Source organism: Eublepharis macularius, chromosome 19 (assembly GCF_028583425.1).
Source record: "Eublepharis macularius isolate TG4126 chromosome 19, MPM_Emac_v1.0, whole genome shotgun sequence".
NCBI lineage: Eukaryota > Metazoa > Chordata > Lepidosauria > Squamata > Eublepharidae > Eublepharis > Eublepharis macularius.
In genome coordinates, this window is record NC_072808.1 from 7,614,640 (window position 1) to 7,627,372 (window position 12,733).

The following is a 12,733-nucleotide window of genomic DNA, read 5'->3' on the forward strand; positions in this document are numbered from 1 at the left end:
GGGTTAATTTACAAAATCAATTTTTTGCTATATGCCTTGCAAGTCTCTTAAGTGTATGGAAGTCTCTTCCTGGCTTGTGACTCGCTCTTTTCTGCTACTTTCCTCCCCATTGCTATGGGGGGGGGGGCACTTAGATGACCTTTCCTTCTGTGCTTTGATAGAGTGGAATGGCCAAAGATGCTTCTCTAATGGCCATTGACTGATGCTAAACGATGTCTGATTAAGCAAGCATTGATGTTTTGGGTGACTAGTAGCTACTAGCTGTTACAAACACTGTACAGGTTGGGGGTGGGTGGGGGAAATGTACATTCCCGACAGCTGGAATGTAGCCAGGGAAGGAAACCAAAGTCTAGGTTTTTGCAGCTGGTTGGCAAGATGGGGGTGCAGTTCCCGTAACAAGCTGTTTGCTTTCGGAGGTGCTGAGGCCATTTGAAAGACTAGCAGTCAGTACATGAGTGGTTTGCCTGTTCCCACACCCTCGGCTTGCAAGTGTCTTAAATCAACAAAACAAAACAAAAAATAGTATCACAAAATCAACACAGGGATCTAGTACACACTTTTCACATAGAAAATATCATTGTAAAGAAAAAAACACTAAGAATTTTTGGTCAATGAAGGATCCCTTTCCCCTAAATATAGTGCTTTATTTTTTCATTAATTTATTTATTATTTATTATATTAGATTTTTAGTCCACCCTCCCCACCAGGCGGGCTTAGGGCGGAGTACATTTCAATTTACATAAATACAGTTAAAAACAGATTAAAACAGTATACAAATAACATTTAAACAACTTTATACAATACAGCTTCTCTTCAGATGGCGATGATAAAATACTGCTTTTCAATTAAGTATTGAATCATAGAATCATAGGGTTGGAAGGGACCTATAGGGTCATCTAGTCCAACCCTCTGCACAATGCAGAAAATTCACAACTTACCCTCCGCCCCTGACTGCCCCAGTGACTCCTGCTCCATGCCCAGAAGATGGCAAAACACCTCCAGGATCCCAGAAGGGCAACAGTTTGTATAAAGGGAAGAAAGGAATGGGAGAATGTGGGTATTCCCTGTCAGTAAATAGTTGGTTATATCGGAACTGGGCAAACAAGGGGTTTTGCCCTGCAAACCAGGGCTCCATCATAAGAACATGAGAAGAGCATTGATGGAGCAGACCTGTGGTCCATCCAGTCCAGCATCCTATTTCACTGAGGGCCAAACTACAAGTGACGCCTGACACAGGTTGGACACTTGTCAGCTTCCCTCAAGTGTTGATGGGAAATGTAGGCAGCTTGGCAGAATGTTGGACAAATGAAGGTTGAAAAGTCCGTTGGACGGCAGTCAGAGAGCCAAGCTGCAAGACCAGGATGCCTACATTTCCCATCAAAGCTTGGGGGAAGCTGACAAGTGTCCAACCTGTGTCATTCGTCACTTGTAGCGTGGCCCTGAGTGACCAACCAGTTACTCTGGAGGGCCAACAACAGGGCAGTTGCCTCCCGGCACTAATATTCAGAGTTTTACTACCTCTGAATGTGAAGGTTACCTTTCATCATCATGGCTCATAGCCACTGATGGACCTATTCCTCACAAATCTGTCTAATTCTCTTTTAAAGTTGCACACAGCTAACCCTGACCTGGATAGCCCTGATGCGCCAGATTTCAGAAGCTAAGCAGGGTTGGCCTCGGTTAGTAATTGGATGGCAGACCTCCAATGAAGACGAGGGCTGCAGAGCCAGGCAATGGCAAACCGCCTCTGTTAGTCTCTTACCATGAAGACCCCTCCAGGGGTTGCCATTAGTCAGCTATGACTTGAAGGCACTCTCTGCCACTACATTAAAAATAAACATAGTGCCATATAAAAACTGGGAAGCACATGTGGAAAGGGAATATTCTAGACAGTCTCCACATTCAGATGAGGGAAATCAGACTTTTTAATGCTCCTTATGTTTTTTTTCAAAAGAAAAACATCCTCACAAGTAGAAACTGCCACAGCAAGAAGATGGCTGCACAAGAACCCTTTCCCCCTGGTGTGCTAGTTTGTTTGCAGGGAGCATTTAATATGAGATAGCGTTAAAAGAGAGCATTGAGAGGCAGTTTGGTGTAGTGGTTAAGAGCACGGGACTCTAATCTGGAAAGCCAGGTTTGATTCCCCACTCCTCCACTTGAAGCCAGCGGGGTGACCTTGGGTCAGTCACAGCTCTCTCAGAGCTCTCTCAGCCCCACCCACCTCACAGGGTGTTTTGTTGTGGGGATAATAATAATATACTTTGTAAGCCGCTCTGAGTGGGTGTTAAGTTATCCTGAAGGATGGTATATAAATGTTGTTGTTGTTGTTATTAAAAATGTGATTTCTCACGCGTAGTACTCCAGACTCTACCAACCTATTCTTTTGCATGGTTAGGCCAGGCCTCATTTGAGGAGGCTAACATAAAACAAGTCTCTCACATTGCACGTCCACGTCCTAAACCCACACAGTCACATAACAGGCGGCCTAGAGGAGTCGTGTACCTTGTCGCCATGGCGATGATGGCTCGGCTCAAACATCTCTTTCCCCATTCCCTTAGGACTGCCACAGCCAGAAAAGAAACAGCTTGCTCTGTTCTTGTGCCTACGACAATAAATTAATGTACAGAAAAGATTTTCACACCCTGGAGGTAAAAACACTAGATTGTACACGACATATATATTGAGAGGCAGCACACACACTCAAAACAGGCGATGGGATCGCCATTGCTAGCCGAGATGCTGACCTAACCTACATGCATTCAGCTCAGCGTTGGCGTGCGCTCAGGTGCGGATGGAGCCCACATGTGTAGTTTGCTTGGGACTCTACAAAGCAAAAACTTTAATCACCCAAAGATTAATTAATATAGAGTCCCAAAACGATGAGGCAATACTCCCTCTAAGCTATTAGAGCTTTAAAAATGGACTGAGTTACACCATATCCCCGTATCTTTTGGATATTACAAACAAAAAATGTAGATGGGCCTTCTCTAGAGCACGATTTGATGCATTCCCCTCTGCAGTTTTGTATGGGAGATTCTCTCACCTGCCTTTGCAGGACCGTTGTTGTCCCTGTTCAAATAAAGGGATTGGAAATATCACACACATACTTTTGCGCTGCAGATTCTATCGAGAAGAAAGGATGCAATTAATTATTCCACTATTCTATAGATTTAAACCATTACAGTATTATAGGGATTTTAGTCCTGAAACCCTTCGGGTATATCTTTTAGAGGATAGCCAGAGAACTGTATCTTACACGGTTGCAAAATTCTGTGTGATAGCACTCAGAAAGTGAAATCACTTGATGAAGGAAACGTCAATTGCTGGGAAATGAATTAATGAAGCGAGTGAGTTTTACTGTATGATTTTATCTTGTATGTATTTATCCATTTTAAGTATTTAAAAACTGCTTTTTAATCTGTACTTAAATTGGAGGGTCTTGTGACCGTAATATACCTTTGATTGATTGGTTTACATGGGTATAGGCTGAACATGTGTACATGGGACAGAGGTAGGAGGTATACTCTTGCTCCTCTGCCCTATTGCCTATATCCTATGGAAATGGTACTGCATAGAAAGAGAAAAGATCGCATCCATTGGTCCTGCTATCCCAACATCCGCATGTTCAGCCAAAAGTCTGCAACAAGATCTGTTTGTAGGTTGATCTGGAATTAAAACTAATAAAGCATGTTATTAAAAAAAAGTCTCCAAGAACAGCCACTGTGGTGTAGTGGTTAGAGTGTCAAACTAGGATCTGGGGTTAGAGTTGCCAACTCCAGTTTGGGAAATTTTTGGAGATTTGGGGGTGGAGTCTGAGGTGGGTGGGGTTTGGAGAGGGGATGCACCTCAGTAGAGTTTAATATTATAGTCCACCTTCCAAAGCAGCCATTTTCTCCAGGGTCATAGATCCAGAGGAGTTAGCCATGTTAGTCTGTAGTTGCAAAATAGTAGAGTCCAGTAGCACCTTTAAGACTAACCAAATTTATTGTAGCATAAGCTTTTGAGAATCACAGCTCTCTTGCACCTGACAACCCTTAGACAGGCGCTGCATAGAGCATTGCACGGACCACATTGAGCATTGCACCGACAACAAGGGTTGCAAATATTGCTGCCTGACGCAGACTCCCTTTGTAGCTGGGGAAGTGGGGGGTGGGGGGAGGTCCTTTCCCACATTGCACCGACAGCCATTAGACAAGCGCTGCATAGAGCATTGCACGAACCACATTGAGCATTGCACCGAGAGCAAGAGCAGCAAATGTTGCTGCCCGGCGCAGACTCCCTTTACGGCTGGGGAAGAGGGAGGGGGGTCCGTTCCCACGTGACAGGCAGCAGGCTTTTCCAGCATGGCGGCTCCCAGTGTGGTTCTTCCGAGTCGGCGAGGCGGTGGCGGAAGTGCGGGCTTGCATGCAGCGTGAGCCAGCCTGAAAGGCGAGCCGGAGCCGGGGAGCCGGGCAGGTCGGTGGAAAGGAGGGCGGCGGGAGTTGCGTGGCTTAGCGGAACTTAGGAAGAGAGGAGGGAGAGTCGGAGCTGAGTTTCTGCTAAGGGAAGAGGAAGGAGCTGGACTGGACTGGGAGGTGGAGAGATCTATAGGATCTGGGGCAAGATTGAGGGGATCTCCTGCCCCTGGGACTGGAGGGGCCACGTGGATCTACTTTGACGAGCATACCACTGAAAGAACAATAAACAAACAGGAGTCCGGTGGAGCTGGCAAATAAGATGTTTATATCCTGCCTTGGGCATGGGGTTGGACTAGATGACCCTTGGTTTCTTTCCAGCTTTGTGTTGCTGTGATTTTTGTGGCAGATTCGAGTCCAGAGACCAGATAGATTGCAGCTGGACTCGAATCTTGCTCCTCTGCTGCTGACCAACCCGGCGGCCCACCTGGAGCTGGTTTTGTTACCAAAGTTTCCATGCAGTTATTCCTCCGCCTCCTTCTGTCATCCCTAAGGACCGGTCACTTGTAAAAGACTTCAAGTGTGTCTGTCTGTCTGTGGGGAGGGGGTGTTTGATGAATTTAACAAAAACTTAAGAATGAGAATCCTGCCCCCCTTCACTTTAACAGCTACACCAGTTCAGTCTGGAGGGAGGTGCTTGTGTAATTTTGGTCCCTTTTGGGGGGTGGATCCCCCCAAATCCCCTGTCTAGCATATTCCATTCCTGCTTTGCTCTTGTTTGAGAACTAACATTTAATTCTGTAGATATGGCTTGTGTTCTTTTTACTTGTAGGTCTTTGAGGTCCCTGCTTTTAGATTTGTTTAGTATTTTTTGCATCCATTCCCTTTTTTTGAGTAAAATTGTTTTCAGTTTCAGTCTTGCCTTTTTCTCTCGTATCGGATCAAAAAATCCGAGAATAACCGCCTCAAGCTTTGCTTAAGGCTAAATTATGCTGCTTCTCCAAAGCTAGTCCTTTAAGAGGTGGTTCCTATTTTACGGAAGCTTAAACTGAAATACTACTTGCCCAAGGATACCCAATTTGCGACTTGACTGGCATTTCCCAATGGTCTGATGAAAAGTGTAGTTCCATGCAAAAGCTTGCGTACCACAGTCACTTGACTGGTAAACAGAAGGGGCTCTGGTGTTATACTGTGGAAGCCAACTGATGCAAAATAATAGAAATGTTTGCAAAAATGTTTATCGATAGTTATAAAGTACAATCCTAAACAGAGTTACTCCAGTCTAAGCCCATGAAAATCAATGGCCTTAGACTGGATTAACTCTGCGTAGGATAGCACGGTTAGTCTGCTTTTCTCGCTGAAACTCCTGTTGGATGCTCATGTTAGCAAAGGAAGCTGAAGTCTTGAGTTTAAGCTGTCCCTGCTGATTTTAATTAGTACTAATTAATAATAACCACATTAAATTGTGATGTGTTATTTTTTGTATTTTTTTATCCCATCGTTTTTTGCCAGAAATTGTCTCCCAAAGTAGCTGATGGGGAAAATTTGAATACAAGTCAGAATTATTTCTGTCCAAAATGTTCTTCTGGAGTTAACTGGATCCAGGCATTGTGAAGACCTGCCTACTTTCTTCTTGTTCCTTCCTTCTGCTATCTCCATTCATGGCAGTTGAAAGTTGAATGGAGGTCTTTGTGTATTCAGTGGGCGCGTATAGAAAGCGATTGGCTACAAGCTTGATAATATTGAGAGCTAACACTTGGACATTTGGGTTGTAGAGCAGGTTTCGTGAAAGCTGCAGTTCGGGCATGAGGTTTTGTTAATGGTGTCGCCGTTCTGGCTGTAATGTTCTTGGAGAACTCCTAATGATAGGTTTTTTGAAAAAAGTCCCTGGGAGATGTTGCTACAGCCCGGCAGAACACTGATGTCGAACACTTTCCAACTATCATGTGTAGAGGAGACGGCTCGATCAACTGGTAATTCTTGTTCGCTGACGCTGGAGGGTGCAGCAACAGCCAGGAGGAATGCTTAGAATCAGCGGTGCTGTTAAATGTACCTTTAGACTCTGGATTTAATAGCCCTATCTCCTCCTCCCAAAATTGTAATGTACAATTCAGATCAACGTGAACCCCTACAGCCCACTTTTGAGAGCCCCTTGTTGAGCCCGTGAGCAGAGACCTCAGACTTTCACCCCAAAGTATGTGCCTGATGCTAGCATCACCAAATAACCTGAAGATAACATAATATTGCGGCTCCTATGGGATAGCTCCTCCAGTTTTCTCTGTTGTTGCCCCCTTGCCAAATCATCCTTGAAGACTAGTCTCCATTACCTCTGCAGTCATCTTTAGTTTATCTTGGTTGCAAGATCTCAGAGGTCAGATTACTTTACCATTCCCTCCAAACATTTTAGCATTTCTTCTGGCCCTTCATCGTGAACAGAAGAACGTTGATTAAGGGCAGGGTATATTCGGGTTGTCTCAGGCAAGAATCTGTTACTTGGAATGAAATGGAGCTTCCTGAAAAATCAGATTTCTTTTACAATAAACTTTTTAAAAAGCTCTTCTCATAGTGTTTGGCTGACTTGATGGTATAGAGTTTTGGTATCACAAACAAGTAGGGACAGGTTTCAAACAAAAGGTTGCCAAACAAAGACCAAACAGTCTACAGAAACCTGATAGACAATAACAACAATGCAATTTTAATAAAGTGCCAATGCAATGAGTGCAAAAGGTGCAAAGTTAAGTATTTCAATATATACTCTCCAAAAATACTAGGGACTATCCATCTACACGCATGTAGCCCCAGTGCATGGAATACAGTCCGTACAACACATGTATAATAACCTTCATTGGCAAGTTTGCCTGCAAGAAAGAAGAAACCCATTGGAACTGTGCGCTTTGAAAGATGAACTTTGTACTTAAATGCATGTTGTTATACATGTGTTGTATGGACTGTATTCCATGCATTGGAGCTACATACGTGTAGATGGATAGTCCCTAGTATTTTTGGAGAGTATATATTGAAATACTTAACTTTGCACCTTTTGCACTCATTGCACTGGCACGTTAATAAAATTGCATTATTGTTATTGTCTATGAGGTTTCTGTAGACCGTTTGGTATAGTTTTGGACAGAGTCCCCTTACAGGGAAGATTAGAGCATGAATGTCCTGTTACACTGCTGTCTATCTCCATATCTAACCTCCATGCCCTCCCCAAATTTCATCCTCTGTTATTCTGTTCTCGCTAACATAGGCATCTTTACAAAGACAAAATCAATTATGCAGTATAAACTAGCTTTGCAAATGAATTCACAGCTAATTACCCTCCGTTTTTGATTTGCTTGCAAATACTTCTGTTAACTGTTTGTGAACATAGGTGTTCGGCTGAGTCAGTTCAAACGGTCTTTTTAATCCGCTATTCTGCTTCTAGCACTGGCCAGCTTATTTCCTGTAGGAAATTCGAAGTAGAGCGTGAAGGCAGCCCCTTTCCCCTGCCTTGTAGCAAAATCAGGTTGTGGGAGAGTATGCACGACGGCTAGCATGCGCAAGAGCGCACCCTAAGAATATGAAACTTGGGGCCAGGCCTCTAGGAAGAGGAATGTGTTATACACAACTGCCTTCTGCCCCTCTCCAAGTCTTATTAAAAGCCGCTTGGTATAATTATTTTTTTTCCCATGCCTCACATGTTCTTCTCTTGCAGGAACTTTGGGAGAAGATCTCGGGAGACGCGCATGATGATTTGAAGCACCATGCTGGTCGCTGCCTATGTCGCTTTTGCTTTCCTCCTGGCGATATGCGTCAGCCTGGAATTCTCCGCCTGCCGTTCCAAGATCACCGGCCGGTCTTGCTCCAATCCAGCTTTCCTGCGATTCCAGCTGGACTATTACCAGGTCTACTTCTTGGCTCTTGCGGCTGATTGGTTGCAAGGGCCTTACCTTTACAAACTGTACCAACACTATCACTTTCTGGAGGGCCAGATCGCCATCATCTATGTCTGCGGCTTTGCCTCCACTGTCCTGTTCGGGCTAGTCTCCTCTTCCCTGGTTGACCGCTTGGGCCGTAAGAAATCCTGCATCCTCTTCTCCTTGACTTACTCGGTCTGCTGCCTGACAAAACTCTCTTGGGATTATTTTGTGCTGGTTGTTGGAAGGGTCTTGGGAGGGCTGTCCACCGCCCTGCTGTTCTCTGCCTTCGAAGCCTGGTATGTGCACGAACACGTGGAACGCTATGACTTCCCCTCCGACTGGATTCCTGCCACTTTCTCTAAGGCGGCCTTCTGGAATAGCGTCATCGCTGTCGGAGCAGGGGTGGTGGCCAACGTCTTTGCTGAATGGCTGGGCTTGGGCCCGGTGGCCCCCTTTATGGTCTCCATCCCCTTTCTTGTGATGGCCGGTGTCTTGGCCATGAAGAACTGGGATGAGAATTACGGCAAGAAGCGGGCACTCTCCAGGACTTGCACCGACGGCTTGAAATGTCTCCTCTCCGACCGCCGGGTCCTGCTCTTGGGTACCATCCAAGCCTTGTTTGAAAGCGTCATCTATATCTTCATCTTCCTCTGGACACCGGTCTTGGATCCCCACAACCCGCCGCTGGGCATCGTCTTCTCCAGCTTTATGGCAGCCAGCATGGTGGGATCGTCGCTGTACCGCATTGCCACGTCCAAGAAATACCACCTCCAACCCATGCATATCCTCTCCCTCTCGGTCCTGATGGTTTTCTTTTCCCTTTTCATGTTGACTTTCTCCACCAACCCTGGGCAGGAGAACCCTTTGGAATCCTTCTTGGCCTTCCTCCTCATCGAGCTCTCTTGTGGACTCTACTTCCCGTCCATGGGATTCCTCCGACAGAAAGTGATCCCCGAAAAGGACCAGGCCGGCGTGATGCATTGGTTCCGCGTCCCACTGAACCTGCTGGCCTGCCTCGGCCTGCTTATCCTCCATGACAGTGACTACAAGACGGGCACCAGGAACATGTTCACCATCTGCTCCGTCATGATGGTGATGGCGCTCTTGGCGGTCGTAAGCCTCTTCACCGTGGTCCGTAACAATGCAGAACTCAGAATGCCCAGCCCAGCGGGTCATACTGAAACCTCTTCTGAGCTCTGATCCCGTTGCTTGAGATACTGTGCTGGGGGAAGAGTCTTCGGCGCTCAGCCGTTGTGCAGTAGTTGCCTCTCACTTGTTGACATGCCGATAGAGGGTATCGGCGAGGACTCTGCATAGAAAATACTGAGCCTCTGCTAAATACTATGTTATCTTCCATATCGGAGGAATCCTTTTTTTAAAAAATGGGGTTTTTTGCTCTTTCCAGTAAAGTCAGTCCACTTCAGACTAGATGGTCAAATCTCCGGCAAGCATCGCTTTCTTTTCTGCACTTTGGAGTTCTTGATTCCAAGAGCTTTTTGACTTCTCTTAGCAAACCCGGAGGGGGGGCATCTCCTCTACCACTAGCACCCGTAGTGGTTAAGAGAGGGATAGGAGGCGGCATATTAGAAGGGCATAGCCTCTTTTTTAAAAAAAGAAAATTAAAACGAGCAGTGGGGGGTGATAGGTATCAATATTTATCAGTATTGGACTGAGTCACGACTATATCAGCCCGATTCCTTACGGTCTATCCTGTGCTTTAAAAAAAAAATAATAAAAAATAAAATGTATGACCCTTTTTCTTTCGAGTTGATTTTAATTTGGGGGTGCACGGTCAGATCTGGAGAAATATTTTAACGCTAAGTAGCTGTATGTTGAGTCTGTCAAGGTCAGCGTGGTCCACTCTCAACGGCAGTTGCATACCACCTACTGCTGCCCTCCCACTCCAAGCCTAAATACTTCCATCGACAGAAGAACCATTTAGGCTGGCGGAAGGGTCCTTTGCTGGAGACACTGCTGCTTAGTTGGGCAATCTGCCTTGAATCTCCTTGAGAAAGATACACTAGAAGCGAAGTACATAAAATAGAAAACGCAGGGCCTCGAGCCAAAGGTTGGATCCACAGCAGGTTTTTCTTGGGGTTTGCTACCTGCTCTAACTGGGGACGCTTGGGATTGAACATGGGAACATGGGACCTTCTGCAAGCAAAGTAGTTACTTTATTATGGAGCCACAGCCTTACTATTTTATATGTTAGGAGCTGCAGTGTTTTAAATTCCCTGGTGTAGGCATCACAGTTCTGTACTTCCTGAAAAAGTAGGGTTTTGAGAGTTTTTTTGGAGTTTGTCTTATAAGTCTCTTTTGCAGTTATATTAGGTGCCAATTGACCTGTGTAGATATAAATCCATAAATTTCTTTCATCACGTTTCCTACTTCCAGTGGGGGGGGGGGACCCCCAAAACCATGTTTCTAGTCCTGAATTTTCTTTTCAAAGAGAATGGTTTAAAAAGAGCATTTTCTTCAGTGCAGCTTTTAAGCCCTACCATGTTGCAATTTGTGGAGGCTGATTTGAAATTAAACCATTATTTTATAGCTAGGTGATAACTTGACAGCTCCCCACCAGCTTCTCATTAGTAAACAAAGAATAGTGGCTTTTCCATAGCTTAAAGAAACCCTTTTCCTCGGGGCATTCAGCCAGAGGTCGATGTTGATTATTAAAACGTGGTATGAATTGCATTCATACAGTTTGAAAATTTCTATTACGTGTTGATGTGGCAGAAATTACCATGCATACATACTACTTTTCTACTAGCATGCCCTGAAGTTATGCCCGTGGTGGCCTTAATATGATACACCCTGGAGTGTGCTTTTTAGACGGCTCCAATCTTTTTGCCTGCTACATCTTCATTTTCATAGCTCCAGCAATGTTTCTTCTTAAACATACTGCTGGCACATCACTCCACCACCTCCAGTCTGTTCCGTGTATAGTCCCGTCCTTTGCGTGACGTTTTTTGGACAAGGTAGTCTTGAATATGGCTGTAGAAGTTACTTGCCCGCAAAATAGCTTTGACGTTCTGCTTTCCAACACTTAAAGCTCATTTGTGGCATAGTGACATTCTGAAAGAGGAAGAGAAAATCTGTCTTTCCCGTTAACAAAAACTTCCCTGTTTGGTCAACAGGGGTAATTATCACTCACCACAGGTCACTTGTTGCTTAGGCCTGAGGTAAGGTAAGGAAACAAACAGGACAAGTTTCATCCTTTTTATAAACACATCGATAGGGAAGTTCAGTTTCAGCTTCACAGCCCATAGGCCATACACTCGAATGAAGTTTAAGAATTAAAAATAACAGTTAAAAGGTTGCCACGTCTACAATGAAGTTTTTACAAAGGCTACTCAGTAATAATCTTAATTTTGAGGCGTCAGGAATGTTCGAATGCCTCAGTAGCCATTTTTTTAAAGAATCTCTCTCTGGCTAGTTCACGCTTTGGACAGTGAAAGAAGGTATGGGATACTGACTCAACTTCAGCCAAATAGTAAAGAGTCCAGTAGCAACTTTGAGACTAACCAACTTTATTGTAGCATAAACTTTCGAGAACCACAGCTCTCTTTGCCAGGTGCAGGACTTCGTCAGAACTGTGGTTCTTGAAAGCTTATGCTACAATAAAGTTGGTTAGCTATACAAACGCCTCCTAACTTTACCCTTATGGCATTGCTTATGGAAATGTCCTTGATATTGACTGTGAGAAAGACAGACTATAAAAGACATAAATAACTAACATTAAAAAAATAAACTTCAAAAATCTTTGGCAAAGCAGAGGAACCATAGCAGCTAACCAGATTTGAAACAGATAACAGGGTTTGGGGGTCATAGATCCAGAGGAGTTAGCCATGTTAGTCTGTAGTTGCAAAATAGTAAAGAGTCCAGTAGCACTTTTAAAACTAACCGACTTTATTGTAGCATAAGCTTTCAAGAACCACAGCTCTGATGAAGCATCTGACAAAGAGAGCTGTGGTTCTCGAAAGCCTATGCTAAAATAAAATGGGTTAGTCTTAAAGGTGCTACTGGACTCATTACTATTTTGCAACTACAGCCTAACACAGCTAACTGCTCTGGATCTATGCTCCATGCATCTGACGAAGAGAGCTGCGGTTCTTGAAAGCTTATGCCACAATAAAGTGGGTTAGTCTTAAAGGTGCTACTGGACTCTTTACTATTTTGCAACTACAGCCTAACACAGCTAACTGCTCTGGATCTATGCTCCATGCATCTGACGAAGAGAGCTGCGGTTCTTGAAAGCTTATGCCACAATAAAGTGGGTTAGTCTTAAAGGTGCTACTGGACTCTTTACTATTTTGCGACTACGGACTAACACGGCGAACTCCTCCGGATCTAACTTCAGCCGAAGGGCAGTTGCAGAATGTTGATGGGGAAGTGTAATTAGAAGCAGGGGGTGGATTGGCTGTTTAGCTTATAGGGAAA

General features: G+C 44.6%; 1 protein-coding gene across 1 annotated transcript; it reads left to right on the top strand.

Annotated features, from left to right (window-relative positions):
- Positions 1-3,950: 3,950 nt before the first annotated feature.
- On the top strand, positions 3,951-10,027 carry MFSD5 (major facilitator superfamily domain containing 5). Its single transcript, XM_055003545.1, has 2 exons — positions 3,951-4,455; positions 8,092-10,027. Exon 2 carries the CDS (start codon positions 8,141-8,143, stop codon positions 9,494-9,496), a length of 1,356 nt encoding a protein of 451 aa, XP_054859520.1. The 5' UTR covers positions 3,951-4,455; positions 8,092-8,140; the 3' UTR covers positions 9,497-10,027.
- The last annotated feature ends 2,706 nt before the right edge of the window (positions 10,028-12,733 follow it).